The 22,195-nt window shown below is 39.4% G+C and overlaps 2 protein-coding genes and 2 long non-coding RNA genes across 5 annotated transcripts; 2 read left to right on the top strand and 2 right to left on the bottom strand.

Annotated features, from left to right (window-relative positions):
* Window positions 1-13,101, top strand: LOC117220937 (uncharacterized). Its single transcript, XR_013033547.1, has 7 exons — window positions 1-146; window positions 357-541; window positions 893-2,252; window positions 2,326-3,011; window positions 6,350-8,729; window positions 10,144-10,423; window positions 11,436-13,101. It is a non-coding gene; the product is annotated as an uncharacterized LOC117220937 (long non-coding RNA).
* Window positions 2,270-4,499, bottom strand: LOC117220936 (cuticle protein). The gene is made up of 2 exons (XM_033471404.2): window positions 4,391-4,499; window positions 2,270-2,998 (listed from the first exon to the last, which is right to left on the bottom strand). Exons 1-2 carry the CDS (start codon window positions 4,400-4,402, stop codon window positions 2,336-2,338), a joined length of 675 nt encoding a protein of 224 aa, XP_033327295.2. The 5' UTR covers window positions 4,403-4,499; the 3' UTR covers window positions 2,270-2,335.
* Window positions 13,102-13,615: 514 nt separating the features above from the next.
* Window positions 13,616-15,298, top strand: CPR2 (cuticular protein 2). Its single transcript, XM_033471400.2, has 2 exons — window positions 13,616-13,810; window positions 14,435-15,298. The coding sequence occupies exons 1-2, from the start codon at window positions 13,799-13,801 to the stop codon at window positions 15,188-15,190; spliced, it is 768 nt and encodes a 255-aa protein (XP_033327291.1). The 5' UTR covers window positions 13,616-13,798; the 3' UTR covers window positions 15,191-15,298.
* Window positions 15,231-20,680, bottom strand: LOC117220933 (uncharacterized). Of its 2 annotated transcripts, XR_004490385.2 has the most exons (5): window positions 20,026-20,680; window positions 17,832-19,123; window positions 16,600-16,850; window positions 15,712-16,519; window positions 15,231-15,634 (listed from the first exon to the last, which is right to left on the bottom strand). It is a non-coding gene; the product is annotated as an uncharacterized LOC117220933 (long non-coding RNA). The 2 variants fall into 2 exon arrangements; XR_013033548.1 differs by having other exon boundaries at window positions 16,600-19,123.
* Between the last annotated feature and the right edge of the window lie 1,515 nt (window positions 20,681-22,195).

Here is a 22,195-nt window from a genome sequence, read left to right as displayed (position 1 = left end):
ATTCTTTATTGTAAATAAAATGCCGCGACGCGAGAGAAATGGTGTAATTCGCAACAATATGTATATATATATATATATATAAACTTTACCTTAACCTATACGATGCAGTTCTGGATCAGCCGGTGCGACAAGCTTGAGATCGCAGGGTACCTAATTTGTAAAGTGCTATAGTGAGGATATCTTGATCCTAGAAATTGTAGCTCTGTGTGTGTGTGTGTGTGTGTGTGTACATTTAAAAGAAAATGAGTTATGAAAATGAGTATTTGGCTCATAGTAATAGATACATAACCGCGCTAATATATGCGCACGTATGGTTTCTTTACGTTACGGTTTTTTAATGAAATTTGTGCTTTCAGGGATCCGATATCTTGAGAAAAGTAAATATTCAAGATTATAAGAATAATAGGTATAACGAAGAAAGGTATTATATTCTCTGTCAAAGTTTGCATTCGTCGAGAAGCCGCGGTAATACCTACAAGTTACCCTCAAGACGATTTCTTGTGGTCGTTCGAACGTATTTTTTCGAATCGATTGGGTTCAGGTAAGTTGGCCGTTCAAGGTCGTTCATGGTTACCCTTGCCACGGTATACGCGGCCTCTTTACCTGTTACACTTTCGCCTCCACCCGACGGATGCTTGAGAAATGGAAAGCACCGACACTCGGTGCTATCCTATCTCTCTCTCACCACCTTGCTTGTTAGAGTGGCGTAACGATAGAAGTTGCGCGCACCGTATAATTCACGGTTGGGAAAGTGGCCTTGAACAGGCCCGATCGGGTCCGATTGAAATCGAGTCGATGAGTACGTCGAATTTGCGCTGAATTTACGATGAATGTTCGTACATTGTTTAATTCGTCGGCGGTATGTTTTCATTTGTTTTATTCTATTTTCCAGAGGTAAAATGTTTCTGCATTTTTATTGCGTGGATTCTAATTGGCCGACTCGTGGATACCGATGGTCCCCCAACATTTGCTGCGTAAACTCTTCATTTCGATGCCGGAGGGATGAGAATGATGACTCTAACAGCTCTGCGAATGACGAAGGATGAGGAAGGATGACGAACGTTGCCAGAGAACTACGTTAAATTCTCTCTAATTGACGATTCGCTGAAATGATAAGAAAATAGACGAATGTAGTTTCCACATATTGCAATCGACGAAGACAATTTTTATTTTGCATAAAGATCTGCAGTCTGTCCATCGATAAGGCTAAGCCACGCAACAACGTCCGCGATTCTACTCTTAGTATTTCCATGTTTAAGCACAAGTGATATAGAGGGTGAGAGTCTCGTAACACGACGACGCTTAACCTTTTAGGCACGACGCGCCATTATAGTGGCTTCCGCGGATGTCATCTCTCTGAACGACGCGCCACTATAGTGGCTTTCGCGGATGTCATCTCTCTGAACGACGCGCCACTATAGGCTTACTCTAGTAGCTCACTCGGTCATCGTTTGAATCAAATAATCGTCTTCGTATGCATTGTTTCACACTTCTTTTGTCTTCACATCGATTTACAATATACAGACTTATCTTAACAATATAACTGTTAACAATATAACTGTATCTTAACAATATACAGACAGAATGTACAGACACTCTGTACAGTATATATTAGACTCTGCCGTCCAGAGAAATAGCTTCGCGCAGAATTCAGCCGTACCTAAAAGGTTAAAAGCTCACGAAATATTCGTCGTACGAAAAACTGTTTCAGATAGAATTTGCCCGGGTTACAAAGGGGCGTATAGTACCGAACTCGGCTTTCTGTGATTTTGCTCTTTTATCGAAACACGAGTTCACGTTCAATTTTTCACGCGGAATTGTTTATATTTGTTCCCCAATTCGGATAAAGCATTAAATTCTGCATAAGAAGGTATGATACCAAATAGGACCTAAAAATAAATGGTTACCGAAATATTAGTAAAAATAAATTACTAATAGAACATAATGTAACAGAAAAGATCGCTTATTAGCAGACTACGGATTCTATGCATTGATGACAAAAACGATCATTTGCAATGTCGAACAGTGGAAACATTAAAAACAATAAATAGCGCCAATGTACAAAAATGGACAATCCGAGCGTCAATTAGGGCGAATTTACTGCACCGGTACTATTGAGAAAAGAATGCGACTCTTATTTTTTCTTTCTTACTCCCATTTCTGCGCGGCCTATGTGGACAATTTTTACTTAAGATCTTTTATTTCAGATCCGCACTCCACACTCGTCAGAAGGTCTCGGGTTAGCCGTCGAGGCGAGTATTGAAAGACGTTTCTTATGGTTGCTAAAAAAGTGACTTTATTCGAGTAAACATTATCCTATCGTAGACAGATCGGCTCAGTGGATGTAGGCGGGTGCGGCGCCGGCGTAGGCGAGGGGTGCGGCGAAGGGCGAGGCGATCTTGGCGATGGGTGCGGCGTAGGAGAGGGGTGCGGCGATTTTAGCGACTGGGGCGGCGTAGGCGAATTTGGCGACCGGGGCGGCGGCGTAGGTCAGAGGAGCGGCGATCTTGGCGACCGGCGCGGCGTAGGCGATGGGTGCAGCGATCTTGGCGACAGGTGCGGCGATCTTGGCGACAGGCGCGGCGACCAGGGGAGCGGCGGCGGCTTCTTTGCGGACTACTGCGTTGAATCCGTTGACTGGGTCGGCGGTGTAGTCGACGATGCGCCGGGTTCCGTCGGCTTCGATCAAAGAGTAGCTGCCCTGGACAACGTCTCCGTCGCGGGACTCTTGCTGGCTCTTGGCGTCACCGGTCAGGCTGTCGTGGACATCGTAGGCGTAGCTGTATTGTGGGTGCGGGTCGTAGTCAGCGTCCACCGCCTTCGCCACGGGGGCGACAGCCACGGCCTTCGCCACGGGGGCCACAGCGACTGGTGCCGCGGCGTAGGCGAGAGGAGCTGCCTGGGCGTAGGAGAGGGGAGCTGCCGGGGCGTAGGAGAGGGGAGCTGCGGGAAGGAGGCCGGCGTTGGCGGCGGCCAAGAGGGTAGCCAGAGCAACAAACTGCGAACAGAAAGTATAGTTTTCGTTAGACGTTTCATTAAACGTTTGGGATTGTTATTGTGTCAACAATATCCGGAGACTGGTAGCGTAATCGGATGATAATGTCAGTTAATTCTTTGCACTTGGTGACATTTTAACTCTGAATCCAAAATAGTTTCTTCTGAACTACGATATTTCCATTTTCTGAGATGTAATTAGTGTGATCAGTGCGTTTCGTGCAGATGTAATTCGGACTTGTGACCGAATTTTAACGGATTTTAACCGCTTTTAACAGCTTTTTAAATGTAAACGATTTTGATGATTCGAAAATTAGTTCAGGACGCGATGAAACAATTTCTAGTGGTGCCTGGGGGTCACCTCTCGAGCGGGAAGGGTTGAAAGCGAGTCAACGATCTTCCTCTCGCGGTACTGAAATTTTATAGTGATTATAAGTTTATAGATATTATTTGAGTTCAATTTTTATCGAACTGCAGAAGAAGTAGTATTTGTTAGAAAGAGTAGAAGATTATAGTCCTACTATCATTAGTGTTTATAGTTCTATTATTAGTGTAACGGAATGATAAAGTCTGTTAAAAGCGAGCTAACAATCTTCCTCTCGCGATATTAAAATTTTACAATATTTATAAGTCTTTTACATATTATTTAAATTCAATTTCGATCGAATTGCAAACGAAATAGACTTCGTTAAAAAAAAGCTCGCAGTGTATAGCTCTTCCACAGATAAAAATAACCCTATTCGACCCTAGTCTCCAATTGATGAAACAATGCACAAGTCGGGTCACATTCTTGCAAGAAGTGGACCGCCGATAGTACTCGGAACCAGACCGTGGATTTTATGCATTTATGAGAAAAATTGAGCTTATAAAATTCGAAAAAACGAAGAGACGAAAAGAATTCAACGATATCTACACGTTGCTTGTCAAACAATTACAATCCTAAACGAAAGAAAGAAAGTTCTACGTGATTCTCCTGCGTCTTACGAACGATGCGCCGGACTCGTTATTTTACGTAAAGGCCCGCGATCGGCTCGGAACGATACAGAAATGGGAAACGGACCCACGGAATTCCCGAGAAGTTGATGAAAGTCGCGTTACCGAAATCGTCCGCGATTATCGAAACAGGCACGAGTACGTGCGTTCTACTTTTCGCGGCGCGAAACGCAGCCTTTCGCGGGAGACGAAAACGTTTCGTCGTTTCGACGAGGAGTGAACCGCGGAGTGAAACAAATTAGCCGAACGGACAACGGCAGCCGAGAAAACGGACGGTCGCAATGACCGCGACGACGAGGGCTATCCGTCGACGACTATTCGTCGGATAGACGAGGCGACTACCGCGGCGGGGTGACGTCGTTAATGAACGATTCACGATTCGCTTTCAATATACGATATGTACCTTGAATGCCATTGTAGCTTGCTTGATCGGTAGATCTCTCGATCTGTCTGTCTGTGAAGCGAATGATACTACGGTCGGGTGGTTTTCGGCTTTTATACCGGCCGGGCAGGACCCACGGGCACGCTGACGTAACTGGGTGACGGTACCTTCGACGGTCACCCGATTTGCGGCCGCAGAGTGGCACAAAATTGAGCAAGAAATCGGACCACGCCCAACACGAACAATTCGAACACCGACGATCCACGACGGACGATCGCGGACACCGTCGCGTCGTGGACTAGGCCACGTCCTTGCCGCGAGTTACTTAATCCTTCGACGAGCCTCGGCAAGAGGGAAACAACGCGGTTCGCCCGCTTCACTTTTCCGTGGTTTTTCGGCCCGATTACTTCATTAACGACCGCCCGCTTTTTCGCTTTCGAGTCCCGGCCGGGCACCTTCGGCGTGACCTTTTACCGGAGAACGCCGCGGCCGATCGAATATTTCTTCTTAACTCTCTTCGGGACGCGAAGTCGGAGACGAATATCGACGATAATATGCGACACGATGGTTTTAGAGAATATGGGAACGAATAGAGGTGATGATTAGAGCGCGGATCTTTGTGCAGGATCAAAATTGTCTGACTTGATTGTGTAAGTGGAGCGCGGACCTTTGCGCGAAACAAAAGCTCGCGGATTCAATTTTAAGAGACAGAAATGAGATAAGAATTTCTTTCTTCTTCTCGGCGCTTTGACCAGTCAGCTGTGCTTGATGGGTATACTTGTCACGGAGAAGTGGTAGTATTTTGTGTCATGACGAGCATACTCGTCGTGTGTAAAAGGTAGCGACCATTGGATATTTAAATTGTAATTTTAGTAAAAACAAATACGTATTCTCAAATTTCAATATGCTTCGAATATTTTGAGGCCAGTCCTACACGAAGATGTTTGCTGAATACCATTCTACAGCAGGAATTTGAATTTTTAACTTTTACAAGTACTCGATTTTTCCTGCGTTTTCGTTTATTATGTATGTAGTATATGTTGATATTAAGTGAATAAGTAAATATTAGGTCTACCGGAAAGTTCTGTCCGTTTGAGAAATGAAAGGAAATAATAGATTTTTCATAAATTTAGTAATATTTATTGTTCAATATAATTTCCGTCGTTACTTATGACCTCTTGCCAGCGTGATGGCAATTTGTGAGCAACATTTTTCAAAAATATATGTCTCATATGAATATGTGCATATCTATTGAAATTTGCAATGACATTATCAGACAGAACTTTCCGGTAGACCTGATTAATATATATTTAGAATAATATATATTATATAGAATATATTTAGAATAATATATATTAGACCTATTATATATATAATATATATTTTATAAAATAGAACCGTCTTTTCGATCCAATATTTTAACAGCGACGCTTGCTCTGTGTTTAATTCTCGCGACACATATAAGTGCGCGCTCTGAAAAGCAGGTGCCACAGCTAACTGGTTAATTTGTCTAATGTATCTGCATTTTGCTATTTTTCTCCAGACATTTTTATCGTGAACGCGTAAAATCCGCAGCCCGATTGTAAGAAACGCAAGTTGCACAAAAATGTCTTTTCGCTTTCAATCATTTTTGCACAATGTTAGAATTCTCGAATTCTTCTTGTGTTTTTCGAATTTTTTATTTTCGACCTAATTATTTTGGTCTGATAGTAACGAAACGTTGGTATGTTGTATTTCGTTTTCAAATACTTCGATACCTTCGGTTTTATGGGGTGAATTTCAATTCCAATTAGGTACTCCACAAAATTCTTTTTATTTCTATAAATATTTAATATTTATTAATATTAATTTATATATTTAATATATAATTTTTTTCATATATAATATTTATAATATTATTTATATATGTTATCAATTTCTTTTATATACAATATTTTATAATATTATAATTTTTAATATTTAAATTTCAATTGTTTACAGGATGAACGCAGAGCCAATATCTCGATATATTTCGTCTGATCTCCGTTATCACTTTGATGCGATCGCTTGCCGTTGGCATTCCAGCCGAAAAATATGACACCAGGGTGATGTTACCGGCACTTACTCGTCTCGTAGGTAACATTAGGGTGGCAACACTAGACAGGAGGGTATCATTGTTAAAAATATCAAACATTATTCCATGTTTAGATACATTTATTCTCCCTGACCTTTTCCTCTTTATTATTTCTAGGAACTTGAAAAACTTGAAAACCCTGCACGTAACAACCAAATCACGGATGATTTCTACGCAAAATAAAAAAATTGTTTGCACGAACTGCAAGATACCGGAGCCACGTGGACAGTTATATCATTCTTTAATTATATTAACGAACCGAATATGGTGCAACGATGTCTTTAAATTCTCCGAACGTTTTGGCTGCCTCGCGTTTGATCGATTCGGGAGGAAAGTAACATTAACGAGAGAATATTCCCTATGTTACGTAAATGTATCAGCAAGTTGTCTCATATAATACGTAACGCGAAGAAAAAAAAATTATGCAACACGAAACGAACAAAGTAAATCGCATCGATGGTACGCGGAGCGAACAGAAACGAGATTACATAAAAATACAGTAAAATAAGGTAAACAAAAGTGAGCAAATTGTAATTAAACAAGCAAAGCATGCAATGATAAAATGAGCAACGGTGCGAGAAGACAATGGAAAGGGGGAGTACAATAAATTCTCCCTAATTTTCCTTCAACTTCTAAACAAAAATGGACAATCTGGGAAGAGGAGATTCGATTATTCGTGCCTCGCTGCTCGTTTTTATAGTTATTATATAATAGTTATGATATATTATTTTAGTTATTATTTTTGATTGCGGTTATTATATTATATTTATTATTTTATATTATTCTATATCATTATATGGCCACCGCCATTTTTCTCATCCGAAAATACAGTAAATTCTTCTTAATTGACGCTCAGATTGTGCACAAGAATAGTGCTATAAAAATGATTTTTGTTTATTTTTGTTCACAAGCTGAAGGAAAACTCGGGAAAATTCATTGTACAGCGTTTCTACCACAACTGCGATTAAATCGGCGATGCCCTAGCGACGGTTAATAGTCAAATAAAACGAGCTTCTCCGCGGCCGTTTCGAAACGCGGTAGCGCGAAGAGACTTTAATGCCGGGTAACGACGGTTGTGTTGCGCTTTAAACGCCGCATCGTCTCGCAGTCGAACGGTCTCTGATAAATTTGACAAATACTTCATAATGTCAATTAGTTATGGTGGTTCACACGAGCCCAACAAATTATTTGCCGTGTAATTCGCCGCGGCTCGGCGCGGCTCCGGCCCGGTCTTCGAACGGCAACCTTCAGTTCTTCCATAATTGGCGGAATCAACTGGTTCTTTTTTCGCGGTATGAAAAAATACGAGGAGGACCTGATTACGCGGTCGTGACGTAAGATGCCGGTGAAGCAACGCTGATCGGATTTTCGGTGGTATAACGCGTTTCGCGGCATTTAATGCCAATTTATTTGATCGCGCGAGCCACGTTGCGCTTATATTACCCTCCTTAATCATCCGGTAAACATTTCGGCTACCGGAGACCCGTTCAATTTCTCAGCTAAGCCGAAGCTCGTGTTATCGAGCCGAGAGGAGCTCAAGGGGTTACGCGTATTTAGAGGGCTTCGAGATTCACAGTGGGAAATCTTAGACGGTTTTATTTTCTAAGATTTTATTTTATTTATTTATTTATCTAATCCTTGCCTACTGGGTTTAACATGACTTCTAGTTTAAATTTTTTACCTTTCCATTGTACGGAGAATCATAATTGTACATATTGGATTACTAATTTGCGTGTTCGCTTATTATTATTAGCTTACTCATTTAATTATTTACCTATTTTATAGTGCATTGTTCGTTCAATAGCTTATTCATTCAGTAATTAATTTATTCAACAGCATATATTTTCTTATCTGATTTCTATTATTTATAGTAAGAACTGTTAGTTTAATAATCTTATATTTAATCCACTATAATAATCTAACGATCTTATTTAATCTACTATAATAATCTTATGATCCAGCAGCAAAACAAAACGCAAATCGAAGAAGGAACATAAACTTTTAAGATTTAATTTTTTTCCTTGATTCTATTTCATCTTTTTATTTTATTATGTAAGAATTCTGAATCTTTATTAATCTTTCATTTAAGAGAAGAAATCTCTTCAAGAGCCGATGGGAAAATTGTCCATTTCCGTGCGCAATCTGAGCGTCAATTAGGGAGAATTTACGGTATTTCGAGGATGAGGAAAATGGCGTTGGCCGTTCGCACCATGGGAAAGAATCGGAATAGCACGAGTGAAAGAATAGGTGAATAGCACACACGCATTGAAATTCCAGCGGTCAGCGGTCGGCAAGTGCGGAAGACCTAAATTCGAGTTGTGACATTGATTTCACGCGACAGACCAGTCGATAGACTGGTCGAACCCGAGTGTAGACAGAAGCTGCCGGAGGCCTCTCGATCCTCGATCTGGATCGGGGCATAGTAGATCGCCCCGGGCCGTGCCAATCGATCGATCGAGGCGGGCCCCCGAAAGGTTTCGGCTCGGGCCCGGGTCGCTCCGGCCGGAGTGTGTATTTCCTTTTCTTTTTTTTCTTGTTTCTCGCTTTGTTCCTTCTTGCCTTTTTTCTTTTGCTTCCTTTATGAAAGTGCTCCACTTCTGTTTGCCGGTGTAACGTTAGATGTGACGCAACGATCGAGGTAGATCCGAATACGTATCGCGCCGTCGAAAGTTTCGCGACGAACTGGTACCGGCGACCCCCCTTTTCAGCCGGCGCACGGCCCTGGAATTTGGCGAAATTTCGAAAATTGATCGCTCTCGCGGCGGGGCCCGTTCCTCCACGTGTCGAACGCTCTGAATTATTTATTTTACCGCAGCCCAGCGATTTGGCTAAATTATTGAAAAATTGCTTTCGCTGCGGTGATCGATTGAACGATCTAAATTATTTCATTCATACGATAGTTTATTTATTCCGTAGATCGTTTATTCGTTAGCTTACTCAATTGATAATTTATTTATTCGGTATATTTATTTATTTGTTCATTTATTCGGTAGCTTATTTATTTAATTATTTACTTATACCATTTGTTCGATATCTTACTTATTCAGTGATTCATTTATTCAATGACGTGTTTATTCAATACTTAATTTAAACATAGCTTATTTACTTACTAATTTACATGTTTAATAGTTCATTTATTCGATAGCTTACTTATTTTATAGTTAATTATTTGTTCAATAGCTTATTTTTATTCAGTAATTTATTTACCCAATAACTTGCTTATTCAATACTTAATTTAAACATAGCTTATTTACTTACTAATTTACATGTTTAATAGTTCATTTATTCGGTAGCTTACTTACTTAATTATTCATTTACTTGATAGTTCATTATTTGTTTAATAGCTTATTTGTTCAATTATTAATTTATGCAATAACATATTTATTCACTAATTTAGTTATTGAATAGTTAATTTGTTTAACAGCTTATTTGTTGAATATTTCATTTATTCGATGGTTTATGTGTTAATTCTGTTATTATTTTTATTATTCTATTATTATTTATTAATTAATAACATTATTCTATTAATTTATTATTCTGTTATTATTCTGTTAATTCGTTAAACAATATTGCATACAATTATACTTAATATTAATATTAATAATAATAATAATAATAATAATAATAATAATAATAACGATTTATTTTTTATCCATTTAAGATTTGCTTTCTATAATACAAAAAAGCACATTACGTCGTAATAAGAATTTATCGTACTGCAAGCGAAACGTATATGTACAATTAAAATAGTTGGAATATCAAAAAGTGGCGAACTTATTGAATCGAACCTTTTCATACGATATAAGAATCGATTCGACGATCACTGAGAGAAATGCAGAAAAATACGTGGAATTTTATCATTACGATACAAGTGCACGAATATGGTTGCGATTCGGCCGCATTGCGGATTCTCAGCGTCGAGGAAAAAGTTTCAATTAACGGTGAGAGAGGTCGTAACGCCACTTCTTATTGCCGCTGTCATTGACTGCCTCGCACTCTTCGACACGCTGCAATTAATATTTTAAGCCGACGTTTGAAACATTCTGTAATTACGTAAATTACAATTAATTACACGATATCGTGCGAGAGTGCTCTGTCAGCTCGCGAGCACGTCCCTTCACCCTTTCACATTCACGGTGTAATCCCTGTTCTGGATACAGAAAGTACTCCCTAAGTGACGCTCATCTTGAACACAAAAATGGACAATTTTGGAAGAGAAGATTAAGGTCAATTAGAGAGTAATATCAAAGTCTTCTAAATATTTATGGCAAAAATAACTCTAATATAGTGATAATAACACAATAACTGCAATATATTACTAAAAATATAAGAAATATAATATAAAATGATATAACATGATGATGTAAAATAATAACTATAACATAAAATAATAAATATAATAGCTATAATAACTAAGCTATAATATAATAGCTAATATAATAGCTAATAATATATATAATATAATAGCTTATAAACTAATATATAAGCTATAATAGCTTATAAACTAATATATAAGCTATATAATAGCTTATAAACTAATATATAAGCTATAATAGCTTATAAACTAATATATAAGCTATAATAGCTTATATGTATAATATAATAGCTAATTATACTTAGCAAAAATAATAACTAACTGTAAAAAAGAGCCGCGAGGCTCGAATAATCGTATCTCATGTTCCCAAATTGTCCATTTTTGTTTCCAAGCTGAGCGTCAATTGGGGGAGTATTTACTGTAATATAAAATTGCAGTTTTACTTTGTTGATACGAGCGTATCTTATTGTATCTCACCAGTAATTTGTAATTTATACGGACGTTAAAGTTGTAAGAGATACAATCTATAAACACGTGAATTTAATAGGAGATAAGTTTGCGCAGTTAATACAAGGATGCGAGCAGCAAACGTACGGAGATACGAATTTAATAAACAAATAAGTTTATGCGCTCAATAGATTATGCAGCCGGTAAATGTACGAACACGTGGATGGGACGCATCGTATAAATTTCTGTATTCAGTGGACGACGCGAGCAGTAAATGTTTGGAAACGTAAAAATATGAAGTGCTGGCATCTTTGCAGTCATATTATACGGTATTATATTAAGCTGCACTCTGCCGTGATACGGTGAAAAAATTGGTGCATCCGTTTCGTGTGGATCTTTGTAAAGATGGTATCCTAGGATTCGGATCTATGGAAAATATGTAATAGTATAGTAAATGTATAGTATATATAGTATGTAATAATAAAAAAATAATACACAAGTAAATAATTAATAATATAGTAATAAGTAAGCAATAAATATTTAATAATAAATAAGTAAATAAGTAATAATATAGTAATAAGTAAGCAATAAATATTTAATAATAAATAAGTAAATAAGTAGTAATATAATAATAAGTAAGTAATAAATAATTAATAATAAATAAGTAAATAAGTAGTAATATAGTAATAAGTAATAAATAAGTAAATAATAATAAGTATATATAATTAATAATAAATAAGTAAATAAATATAAACAAGTAAATAATAATAAAATATTGCGGTATGTTTCGAGACGTTTCGATTTCTACTATTTGCCCGAAATAACGTTAGAAAAAATTAACGACGAATTATTAAATTAGTGGCTTTAAGCTATAAAATGTATTTACGTTCGTTGCTGTGCGATTCTTTCTTGCGAAATCGTAACAGCTTGAACATTGATAATTTTTTAAACGTCGGAAATTACTACATATAACCGGACGTAGAATGTTTAATGGTCTATCATTAAATGATTTCCCTTGACCTTGTGTGAACGAGATCAAAATCTCAGCGTGCAGGAAGCGGGAGACAATATTTCTTCATCGATGCTTCGGTCCCCGAACTTTTTTTCATCGACCGATCGATTTCGATCCGAAGCAATTATTAATTTAATCGGGCGTGTTATTTACATTTCAGTCGGAGTCTCATTAAAAGTTCGGTTAATTATGATTTATGTAAAGAAGGCGACAAGTTTGCCTACGACTATGTTCGTGAAAAACGAAATTGCAGAATAAAAACCGGTTATTTTTAAATCTTGCAAATTTATTCGATATTAAATGCGGCGCTACGAGATGAACTGTTTTAAGTAGTACTGTTAAACAATTAACATTTAAATGCCGGTGGAATGCGATCCGTGTATTTGATTGATCGAATCGCTCTGCTACAGGCTCTGTCTAATAATTAGCCATTCTATGAAAGCGAATTTCGAATGAAATATATAAATTTCGAAAATATAGATGCTTTGTCCCTGTTTTTGTTGAACAACGAGATCGACTATCGACGCGGCACGATCGTCAGTGAAAATGATAGGAAAAATCGTAATATTACTATAAAATGTAGAAAACATTGCTGCAGTCACAATTATTATTACCAGATTACGGATTTTACGCATTCATGGTAAAAATGGGTGGTCGAAGTATAAAATCGCGAGGACGTAAGGAGAATTTAATTACTTTATTACGCTACTTTCTCAACTTATCAAAATTATCAAATGGAACAATTTATCTTTATATAATATTAATTTATCTTTCTTACAATCGTCTTCGAAAATTTTGATTTTCCATAAAATATCCACGGTCCAATTATTACTATCGTTATTATTATTAATATTAATAATAAATTTAATAATAATTTACTATTAATATCAATAATAAATTTAATAATAACTTACTATTAATATCAATAATAAATTTAATAATAATTTACTATTAATATCAATAATAAATTTAATAATAATTTACTACTGATATTAATAATAAATTGAACAATAATTTACCATTAATATCGTTCAGACTGTCTACTATATAAAATAATATATATAATACTATACTACTATACTATACTATAATACTATAAAAATATAATCCTAAAACAATTTACATAATCCGATATCAAAATAATTTTAAAACGATATCTTAACGGCTGTCGAACGAACTTGATCATTCGTGAATGAATCCTGTACGACGATTAGCCGACAAAGAAAACGGGAACAAGGTGTACAGTTCTATTACATTTTTCTTTTTTTTAAAGCAGTTTTAACTAGATCGAGTGTAACGGTTCCGGTTCGATTTTAGTCAACCCGTGGGTGTGCCCTGTCCCCTGATACACCCGTACCGGCCAAGTTCAAGTGCGGTTAGCTGATACGATCTGGCTGCCAAACTTCGAAAGTCCGGCAAAACGAATTTGGTGGGGAGTACACGGCAGCTGTGGGCCCAGTCGCCGGTATATAAACCCGGCTGGACAAACGTTTAGCATCATCAGTCGCTCAGTCGATCCAAACCAACCAAATCTCCTCAACAATGGCATTCAAGGTGGGTAAAAGATCCTGGCCGGCTTAAACGATCCTACCAGGACCAGTCGGAAAGGTCTAATCGACTTAATCCCTCAGGATTCGAGCCGGCAACGTTAGAGCTGTCGCGTCTAACAAATATTTAATTCGAGTAGAGAAATCTTGCATTTGTTGCTCATTGGACAATAGAGACAATTAGCTGCACCTTACATTGATATCGTGTAATTTAGAGCAACGTTACATTTGTTGTACTTTGAACAGTTGAGAAACACCGCTGGCTAAACTTGGCTAATTCGGCTAACTCGTTCTTATTATTCCGCAAATAGTAGAAATCAGCGAAATCTAAATTGTTGTACTTCGAACAGTAGAGAGACGCCATCAGCTAAACTCGGCTACTTAGATCAATGTTGCTATTCTGTAGATGGTACAAATTATTAGCTAAACCTAACTAAGTCGCAGTCTAACTCAACTAGAACAACGCATCATCCCTCGCACAGTAAACTATCTGACAACGTAGCGTTCTCTTGTATATCGTGTAGCTCTTCTTAAATTAGTCACAAGCTATAATCAGTCCTACAAGACTCCTCGAACAGTCAGGAGCACATCGGCCATCTAAAACCGCTAATAATAATCGTTTCTCTTCCAGTTCGTCGCCCTCATGGCCCTCGTGGCAGCCGCCAATGCTGGACTCTTGCCAGCGGCATCCCTGTCCTACGCTCAACCGGCCCCAATTGCCTACGCCGCGGCTCCAGTGGCGAAGGCAGTGGTAGCGAAGACCGTGGACGCCGACTACGACCCGCACCCACAATACAGCTACGCCTACGATGTCCATGACAGCCTGACCGGTGACGCCAAGAGCCAGCAGGAGACCCGCGACGGAGACGTCGTCCAGGGCAGCTACTCCCTCTTGGAGGCTGACGGAACGAAACGCACCGTCGACTACACCGCTGACCCAGTCAACGGATTCAACGCCGTAGTCCGCAAGGAACCCGCTGCCGTCGCCGTCAAGGCCGTCGCCGCCGCCCCGCTCGTTCACGCCGCACCCATCGCCCACGCAGCTCCTCTGGCCTACGCCGCCGCTGCCCCGGTCGCCAAGTTGGCCACCCCTCTGGCCCACGCTCCGCTGATCGCAGCCCCCGCCGCTAAGCTCGCCGTAGCGCCCGCTGCCCACTACGCCGCACCCTACGCCGCACCCTACGCCGTTGCCCCGGCTGCCCACTACGCCGCACCCTACGCCGCCCAGTACGCCGTTGCCCCTGCTGCCCAATACGCCGTTGCCCCAGCCGCTCAATACGCCGTCGCCCACGCCGCTCCGGTTGCCTACTCCGCCCACCCAGCCCCCATCGCCAAGTTCGCAGCAGCGCCCGCCTTCAGCTACGCCGCTCAACCACACTACCTCTAAGCGACTCCGCTTGCGTGCTTAAGATAATTATCGGCGTCGACTCAGGCTAAACCTTATTTATTTTTCTAGCAGACTCGTTTGTCTACAATTAAACACGTTATCAATGTATACGCCTAGCTGTCTATTCCATGTCTTCTGCCTTGTCAACGTTTCAGGCTTAGTCAACTGACCTCGGGAGGTCTCGGAGTCTCTTTCGCGCATCTCCAGGCTTCGCTTGAGATCTCGAGGAAGCGATATCGTTGAGCGAATGGTCTCTTCTTGATTGGTAGCTTCCATTTTCGATTTTTGAGTAATTGGGAGTACAGCGATTTGGCGACGATCGGCGACTGTAGAAACGAGGGACTCGAATAATCGCATCCGATCTTCTCAAGTTGTCCATTTTTCGTTTCCAAGCCGAGGAACAGTCTGGTAGAATTTACTGCGTTTCACACGGATCATCTCGGTCTGCAATGATGACAGTTAGGAGACGTATAAAGGTGTTAGGTGTTTGTGTAAGATATCGAGGTGATTGTAATTATTACCTGGACCTGAACTAGACCAATGTTCATATCCTTTAAACAGTGGGGAATAAAAGACTAAGCTAGTCGCGATACGGCTGGCACAAGGGTCTGGGTCCTTAAAGAACGAGGATTCCTTTCGTTCGGACATTGCATCGCTGCTCTTTGCCCTTCGCCGCTGCCAACAATTCGTCTTCGTTCGCGGTGAGAGTTTGAAGCATGCGACCGCTCCCCTTGCAACATTGTTGGCAAGGACAAGTAAAAGCGGCCGTAAGTACCTTGAGCTGTGAAAGTACAGAAAATTCGGCGAACCAACGCTGGAAACGTGCGAATTGTCGCACGTCGGCTGTCCCGTTCTCACGAAGGTCTCATGTAAGGTCTTGACTTTGCCTCTTGAGGATTCCACGCGCGGAGACTTCCATCTTGGACTAATTGGAAGGCTTTTGGTCTTGGCTTCGACTGGTATCGACGTCCATTTTTTATTTACTGGTTTCTGTACGATTTCTCCGGCGCCTACGCGCGACCTTGGAAATAGGGTAGCACTTCGATTCTCGCGACCCACGGCCGGTCGCGGCTGCGTTCGCCTAGCCCGACCCACTTTCTACTCTCTACTTTCGTGTTATTTCTCAATTGTCCCGGCGAAATTGTCAAATTTCTGCCGCGTCCACTCTCGTCACGCAGTCCGTTGCAAAATGTCGCGTGTCTGATGAAAATGCGCGTAGAATCCGAAAGCGGCTCGCAGGAGGATAACGTGATTTTTTTCTGGTCGGCGTCCCGGGAAACCGACTCCAGCCTTTTGCTGCGTATGGTCTTCTGCGCAGGTAGTTTTCGTCTGTAACGTAAATGTGAATGTGAACGATGGATATTAACGAAAACGAAGGTCGAACAACGAGACGAAAACCGTTGACTCACGTGCGACAAAATTGATCTCGTTCGCGCGGACTGAATCCATTACCGGGGGAGAAAGGCGGCCGAATTCCAGGTCCTCGATTTAAATGATTGCGTAATAAAAGTGAACCAGAACGATTAAGTTTTTCGGAGGTGTACCCACGAGAAACGCGTGCGCCGGTCTCGTTCCTTCTAGAACGTCGAACGCGCACCCGCGGCCTGGAAGAAAGTTTCGAATCGGGGATTTCGACACCGGGCAGGGCGACGCCATTGCGCTGAAAAATCGTGCGAAAATTAATTTGACTGTTTTCATAGCCGGCACTTTAATATCGTCGGCTTTCGACGGTGATTATCATTTTCGTAAAGCGAGCAGAAATGATTTACGATCGGCGCTGGTTCTGAAAAGTTCGTACGGTTTTCATTTCGATCCACAGTAATTTCTCTCTAATTCGCGTTCAGATTGCAAACAAAAATGGACAATACGGGAAGAGGAATTACCGAGATCTGTAAGATGCATTTTTTAAATTTTCGTTATAGGCTTAGTTAAAAAAGTTAGAAAGTGAGAGTTTTTTTATTTTCTTTTTTCTTTTTTTGTCGTTCCAAGTGACAGCAAAATTTAAAAAAAAGCATTTTAGTCATCATCTGGTAGACTAGTCCCGCTATCACCTAAACAAAATTCGCGACGCTTAAACTTTGTTCCCGTTAACTTGGCACTGCCTAGCTTTCAAAAAATTAATCGCTTTATCACGAATTTAATCGGACCTATATTACACGTCGGGGATGTTCGTTCTTGTAAACTTGTCGACACGCCATAATTTACAAAAAATTAATCACTTTATTAGTCACGCGAAACGAATAAGTAGATGATCGCGCGACAGGAGAAAATCGACGCTATCGAATTACGTATGAGACATAATTGTTAGGCAATTACGATGCGGGAAATTGAAATTGAAATTAAATCCTGACGAACCTATGGACCGACCTGTTAGTAACTTTCCACAATTTTTTTCCGTCGAATCCCTACGAAACAAGACAATTGGTATTCTCTTCGACCAGCGATCGTTGCGTTACACCGTCGAGGTGATAATTTATTCGTAAGTTCACCGTAACGACGACGCTCCGTGACCCGCAGGGGAAAACGTATACGTCGAACGTGGAATTCGCGTTTCTGTAATAGCCGCGTCCATTTTTCATTGTCTAACGCGTGGAAAATGCCTGGTAACCTTTTCGTCCGTAGGAGAGAAAAAGGTACACACCGGTCACGATGGCACTTGCACTCTCCTCTTCTAGGTACCATCTACGTGACCCGGTTCCAAAGCAATCCACAGATCACTCGCAACGGGGTATCGGGACCGCGTGATTTCACGTTTCGCTTTACAATACAAATCCGCATCTGGTACTCCACATACAGCGACTCTTATTAACAGTCGGACACCGATGAGATTTGCAGCCGGCGCGTAAGTTACCGAGTCCTACGAAACGCGTATTTTAAATTTTCCTTATAGGCTCGGATTAAAAGAAGTTAAGAAACGAGAGTCTTGTCATTCCAAGAAACAGCGAAATTGCAAAAAAAGTATTTTAATCATTGTTCGGTGGACTAGTCCTTCTATCGTCGAAACAAAATTCAAGCCGTTTATGGTCACGTTTTAGAACAGTTACAGTAAATTCTCCCTAATTTTCCTCCGCGTGTAAACAAAGATGGACGATTTGGACAGTGGAGATACCATTATTCGAGCCTTGCACCTCGTTGTTATAATTGTCGTGTTATAATAATCGTATCTCCTCTTCCCAAATTGTCCAATTTTGTTTACAAGTTAAAGAAAAATTAGGGACAGGTGTCCGAATATTAATAAGTAGACCGCGGATTTTATGCATTTATGACAAAAAGTGAATAGGTGGAACATAAAATAGCGAACAGATTAAGAGAAGCTAAAAATATTGATGCATCAATCCCAACTTATTGGAATTATGTAAGAGCGTAAAAAATTTTCTCTTGGCTCTCCTACCGTCTTCTAACCGGTGCAATTATAATTTGCATAAAGACCCGCGGTCTATTGACAAGAGTCGCTGTGAATACATCGTAAAAACCTAATAACAGATCGTTTTACACGGAATCCGTTTTACGATCGCGGAAGATTCTCGTCGTTTCCGCGAGGGTGTTTCGCCGATTCTCTTGGCCGGCAATTTCGATGATCGTTTTCGGCGGAACGCTAGCGTTCTAATTACGACCGGCGAAGGAAGAGAGCAGCAGTTTCGGCCAAGGCAATCCATCGTCCATTCGGTCGAATTCTTTCGGCAACCGGTCTAGCAAAAGTGAACCGGTTTCGCGCGGCGTTGAAACACGTAATGCGGGGCGCGATTACGATGGGGCCACATCTTGACATTGGGCGCGGTGGTTTGACGATTTGACCGTGGCTGCAGCCCTGGCTCGCTCGCTCGCTCGTTCGGTGAAAGTTACTCGGTACGAGCAGGTATGTAACCGAATACGCGAAACCAACACTGGCACAGGTGTCCGAGCAGCCGGTGGACAACGTTCGCTCTTGCGCACCTGAAAAAGTTAATTGCGCCGGTCAAATTCTCTGTTTCCTTGACAGACGTGTCTCTCGGAAAGGTGTCACTTAATTTTTGTATTTTCAGGGTGCTGAGGAAACTACAGTGCCCCACGAAAGTGTTCGTACACCTTTTAAACGTAAGAACTTTTTTAAAATTCAATTAAACGATAAAGAAGTTGAAAAAAACGAGAGCTTTTTATTTATTTTTTGTCATTCTAAGCAATAGCAAAATTGAAAAAAAGCTTCTTGGTCTTCGGCTAGTGGACTAATCCCGCTATCATCAAAAAAGAAAATTCAAGTCATTTAATCCAGTTTTAAAAAAGTTATTGCGTTTTGAATGGTGTACGAACACTTTTGTGCATTTATGTAGACACTCGTACACGAAAGTGTTCGAACGCTGATATAACATTGACTTCTACACCGTATATTTAAATAAATATACATTAAAAGGCATAAATAAATGTGCATAAGTATTCGAACGACTTTTGTCAAATTAAGTTGAAAAGTTATAAAAATAAATTTCTTTCTCGACGTTTAAAAAATTATTATTTCTTTAGGATCGTATTATTTCTCTATTTTACACGATTTCATGATTTGTTTAAAGTGTGTATTTTTTGCGTTGCAACTTGTACGACCGAATTCACTTTATGAGAATGGACGGTCATCTATAAGATGCGTGGAAGTATAATTTGTTATATTAATTTGTTAATGCATCTGAAGAAATTTGAAAAATTAAAATGCATTCTAAAATGCAACAACAAAAATGCACTCCAATTTTACAGATTTCTTCGGATGCATTAACGAATTAAGTAATTTCGTTTAATTTCACATCATCAATAATCACAACATGCTCATCCATTCCTATATAACACTAAAAAATTTGAAAAATGTTACTCACTTATTCTGTGTACAAATTGTCGCTACGATTTCTCTTACGATATCGCAGCACCGTGTTTCTGCTTCAAAAATACACCGAATTCCGTTTTTCATCGTAGGTATATAATATACTCTTTTTATAGCTTTATGGAAATATGTATCCTGTCAAGCGGCCCGCCTCGTTTTTTTCAGAAGGCTCGCCGTCGGTGACATTCATCTCTCGGGCAGAATCTCGTTCTATAACAAGATTTTTTTAAATATGTAAATAACGTTGGACAAGGATGTAATGAGTCCGCTTAATTGAAATATCATGTATTCGTCGCGGAAAGAATTTGGGTCATTTTTCGCGGTCCAAGCTTTTTCGCGTCCGCCTCAAGCTCGTATCGCGAGAGTATGATCATATTTATCAAGAATCGCGAAAGCTGTGATCGAGTACGAAATGTTATTATTAAATCTCGTTTGCCTTGCATCTTCGGAATGAAAAGTCACGATCGCTTTCGTCGGAACGTGCAAAAAAATGGAAACCGATTCGACGAAAGAATAATGAGAACGTTTCGCGAGGGACCGTAAATATTACGTTCACAATGCAGGCAAAAGAAGTCTCTCCATTCTTCCTCGATCGCTGATCGTGAGAGTCCTTGATCGCCTTTCCTTTCATTCGTCTTCGTATATTTTGATTTGAGATATGATTCCCGAGTACAACGAAGGCGAATAATATTTATAAACGTTTCGTTGAACCAATAAATAAAATATGTATAATAAATAAATATATATATATATAATATATAAATAAATATTTATATATTTATATTATATTTATAATAATATGAATATAATATATTATATATATAATATTGTAATATATTGTAATATATTATAGTTATATACTATATTATATTTTTTTATTATATATATATATATATATATATATATAATAAATAATAATATAATATATAATAAAAATAATAATATATATATATATATATATATATATAATATTGTAATCATATATAATATAATATAAAATGGTAAATATTAATAATAAATATTTATAATAATAAATAAATGCTTATAATAAATAAAATATAACTGCAAAAACAGTTAAAGCATAAGCTGCTTGAACGTGAGCCGAGTTAATAATTATATTATAATAAAAGAGGTTATAATTAATTATAATAAAAATGTATCGCCGTTTCGGGTGGGAAAAGAATTTTCTGACGGACTGCTCCAAAAAAACTGACACGATTCCCATATGCGAACACATTACACGGTCGTTGCATAATATTACGTAAGCGTCTTGATCCCTACTGACGTGTTTTAATTGCAAGCGTTACTACTCGCACAGTGTACCGAAAGTGACGCGGCGGTGCCCGAACTTACTTTCGACACACCTGGTACATCGGCGCTGCCTTTCATTCGGTTCAATGAATGTAATCGTTTTTTTCTCTCAAGTTTCGCATACCTGTTTATTGCCGAGTTTACCGGCTGATGAGACGAGCGCGCCGCAATTAATGCGATGTTACACGAGGCAATTAATCATACCCGAATTGTTGGTTGCTGTTTAACGATGGTGTACCCTTGTTACGAGATGTCTATTAAGAGATAATATAATCTTGTACCGACAGTTTTTAGAATGATCGTAAACGAGCTGTAATGTATATTTCATGATCGCATGGAACATTATCTTTTTATTGCTTCATACGAAAGTGACGATTTCTGTACTACGCTGTGAAAGACAGCCTCTGATAGTGTTTTCAGATCGTTTCGACCGCGATTATTAATCGTAACTTTCGTCGTTCGCGCGAAGTATTTATAGATATTTATGTGTTAACTTTTGGACGCGTAATAACACGGTTTTTGATACTCAACAGATAGGCTTATATTGCATAAGGACCGCGTAAAACTGGTACTTCACATTTCGAAATACGATCACCTCCGAATTGTTTCCCTTTAATTATTGTTTTACACAATGTTTGCGTACGCACGTTTCTTATATATATAACTTCTTTCGTTGTATAATTTTCCACGTATTTCCGACTTCGTAAACTTGTACAGTATAATATTTCGGAAAAGACAATAAATATTAAATAGTAACCACGTTGTACATCTACTCGTGCATTGCAAATATCGTAGATACAGAATTCTAAGAAACCAAATTTTCGTTATTAAATAAAAATATACGAAGTTAGTTA

Source organism: Megalopta genalis, chromosome 5 (assembly GCF_051020955.1).
Source record: "Megalopta genalis isolate 19385.01 chromosome 5, iyMegGena1_principal, whole genome shotgun sequence".
Classification (NCBI taxonomy): Eukaryota; Metazoa; Arthropoda; class Insecta; order Hymenoptera; family Halictidae; genus Megalopta; species Megalopta genalis.
This window is presented reverse-complemented; position numbering and strand designations above follow the sequence as displayed.